The 3,237-nt window shown below is 45.1% G+C and overlaps 1 protein-coding gene across 1 annotated transcript in view; it reads right to left on the bottom strand.

The window, feature by feature from the left end:
* The window catches only part of ADGRA2 (adhesion G protein-coupled receptor A2), a 139,072-nt gene extending 137,816 nt beyond the window's left edge, over positions 1-1,256 (bottom strand). Inside the window, exon 1 of the mRNA XM_072402773.1 lies at positions 826-1,256. Within this exon, the coding sequence (XP_072258874.1) occupies positions 826-1,067 (242 nt within the window). The 5' untranslated portion in view covers positions 1,068-1,256. The remainder of the gene's footprint in view (positions 1-825) is intronic.
* Positions 1,257-3,237: the final 1,981 nt, after the last annotated feature.

Consider the following 3,237-nt stretch of genomic DNA (forward strand, 5'->3'; position numbering starts at 1 on the left):
CAATAAAATACTAAACACACTTCTACCATTATATATCATAACACATTCTGGGGTTTTTATAAATGTGTTATAACCTGATGCATCTAATTATTGATCTGCATTGATTATTTTTATACTCTGGTATGGATAACTGGAAATCACTGATCCTTACTCATTTTTATCAAACTTTCTTAAGCTAAACATACACCATGCAACTTTTTATGGTAATTGAGATCGATATAATGATAGATATATTACTGATTATTTGTTTATTAATTAATACTGAGAATGATTTTACTAATATAGCCAAAGTGCAGAATGTGACAGATGAGTGTAGATCACAGCACAAGTGGTTTGGATTTTTAGATCATTGGTTAGGCAATCAAATGCCTGGACTGATCAATTTTTGATTGTAAATAATTGATAGAAAATAACTTTTTTGCTTGATCAACAATACAGCACATCGGTCAATTTTTCCAGCGTGCTTTAGGATATATAGAGACATTATGAAAGATCTCCAAGGCTGGAGAGAATACACTTTCATCAGTGAAGCTGGGTGATCCAGAAAAGTCATTTGCTATTTGTTTAAACCCTGAACCAGATCCATTCCAGGTTTGCTAAGTCACCCAGGTTCACTGATGAAAGTTTATCCTATCCAGCCTTGGAGAGCTTTATTAAATCAGATCCATTGTATCAGCCTATGCAGCATAAACTGCACACAAGTTTCCTGTATCTGCAGACCATTCCATATCATCAGCCCCAGACATACTCCATGCTGACTCTGGTTCCAAGCACCCCTGTAACCCCTTCCTCTCCTCCCAGGACCCCCATACAAGCAGCACTTACAGTGTGGAGGTCTTGTTGGGTAGCAGGGCAGGATCTGGCACCTCCAGCAGTTCCTCGTTGGTACATACCACCTTCTTCTTCTGAGCCCCTGTAGAGGTGACCCCATGTTTGGGGCGCTCCAGCACACATTTGCAGCTGTGGATGAGGACAGGGCAGCTTTGGGTCCATGGCACCAGGGTAAGAAGGTGAATGACTGCAAGCAGGCAGCCCAGGAGCCTGAAGCCAAGCATCATCAGTAACATTGTGTCCTTATCAGCCCATCCTATAGGGCTGGGGGTGCAGGCAGGCAGAGGGCACAAGGCAGGTAAGTAGGCAGCCTGGGACTTACTGCTCACTTTGGGGTTGCATGCTGAAGGAGGGGTGCAGGCACTTTTAGGGATAGGCTGCCTATATGATGGCAAATAGCGGATTGGATTCAGCCTGGAAATAGAAGAGCTGAGAGCTGTGCCGCGGCACCTCCTCCTCCTCCCCCCGCACACACCCTCCCCTCCTCCTCACTGCAGGACAGTCCAGGGGTGCAGGACGAGGAGGGATGTAAGGAACACAAATCTGACAGCCAGCTGGGGGAATGTCCTGTGCTACAGCCTGCGAAAAGTATTCATTCCCAATCAGTTATCCCAAATGTCCCTGATGTGGGGAAACCGGAGAGCTCTGCGGCTGTGCTATGCGTGGCTATGGTATATGTGGCTGCTATGCGTGGCTATGGTATATGTGGCTGGTATGTGGGGCTATGGTATATGTGGCTGCTATGTGTGGCTATGNTGTGGCTATGGTATATGTGGCTGCTATGTGTTGGTATGGTATATGTGGCTGCTATGTGTGGCTATGGTATATGTGGCTGCTATGTGTGGCTATGGAATATGTGGCTATGCTATTCGGGGCAGAGTCCTCTCCTCCTCCTGTATCACTGTCTGTATTTGTCTGTCATTTGAAACCCCTATTTAATGTACAGCGCTGCGTAATATGTTGGTGCTATATAAATCCTGTTTATTAATAATAATAATAAAAAATAATAATAATATGTGGCTACTGTATATGTGGCTGCTAAGTGTGACTGTGCTTTGTGTGGCTAGGGTATATGTGACTGCTATGTGTGGTTTGTTATGTGTGACTATGGTATATGTGGCTGCTATGTGTGTCAATGCTCTGAGTGGCTATGTTAGGTGTCACGTTGTTATGTGTGACTATGGTATATGTGGCTGCTATGTGTGGCTATGGTATATGTGGCTGCTATGTGTGGCTGTGCTATGTATGGCTATGGTATATATGGCTGCTATGTGTGGCTATGGTATATGTGGCTGCTATGTGTGTCTAGGCTCTGAGTGGCTATGTTAGGTGTCACTTTGTTATGTGTGGCTATACTACGTATATGCTTGTAAAAATTACCGTGGAAAATGATTGACAGTAATTGCTCCCTGCAAGGGGAAAAGGGGGAAGATGAGTGCGAGGTGTTCTGCTGCGCAGTGGCAAATCTAGCAAACAGTTAACCCCTGTTCAGGACTGACCTGTTGGAGGGTCCCTGCAACTACAATCCCCCCAAAAGGAAGCAGCAACAGTCATTGGCTATCGGTAGTTGCTTAGTGATCCGGTGTGCCATCAGATTTGTCTAACTCTGTGCCAAAATTTCACTGCCTAATGTTATCCCCCCCCCCCATCCCCTTCTATGGTGCCTAACCCTAACCCCTTCATCCTAGATGCCTCGCCCTCTCTACCTGGTGCCAAAACTAAACCCTTCCCTGCCTGGAGTCTAAACTCAACCCCCTCTCAGTGCCAAAACTGACCCTATTGCCCCATGGCTAGCCTTACCTCCTGCCCAGTGGGTAACGCTACCCTACCCACCCACGCCAACCCCCACTCTGGTCCAAATCCGATGCAAATATTAAAACAAGCAATGGGTAAATGGAGGAGAGGGTGGTCCTGGGCACCCACATGTGCTGCCCCGTCTCCATAATTGAATTGACTGCAATCCAATAATTGAAAGGGGGGGCTAAATGATGCTGGACATCATCCACCCATGGAAAGGAGCTGGGCTCTGATTTGCTGCAGCTTCTAAAGCACACTGTGAAAAGCACACAGTGTGCAGTTAAATAGGAATAGCAATTTCAGTCCAGGAAAGTATCCAGCATAACTGTGCAAGAGAAGGCTTATAATTGTGACCTTTTGGTCACATTTATTTAAGGGAAGGCTGTAGGTCAGATTTATTTTGCTGTCATTTTCAATATTTGCACATGTGCTGCATTTTTTAAATGATTAAAGTACTTCCTGTTATAGGATGTTTCTGTCTTTCAGCTGTCATTTACGCTTACAAAAGACTATTTCAGATTATATCACATAGGATTGGTCCATCGTTGCCACCATTAGGAAACCCACCCTAAAAATTCCAACTGGCTTATGTGTAGACAGGAAGTGGCT

The sequence above is a fragment of the Pyxicephalus adspersus genome, chromosome 2 (assembly GCF_032062135.1).
Source record: "Pyxicephalus adspersus chromosome 2, UCB_Pads_2.0, whole genome shotgun sequence".
In the NCBI taxonomy this organism is placed as follows: domain Eukaryota; kingdom Metazoa; phylum Chordata; class Amphibia; order Anura; family Pyxicephalidae; genus Pyxicephalus; species Pyxicephalus adspersus.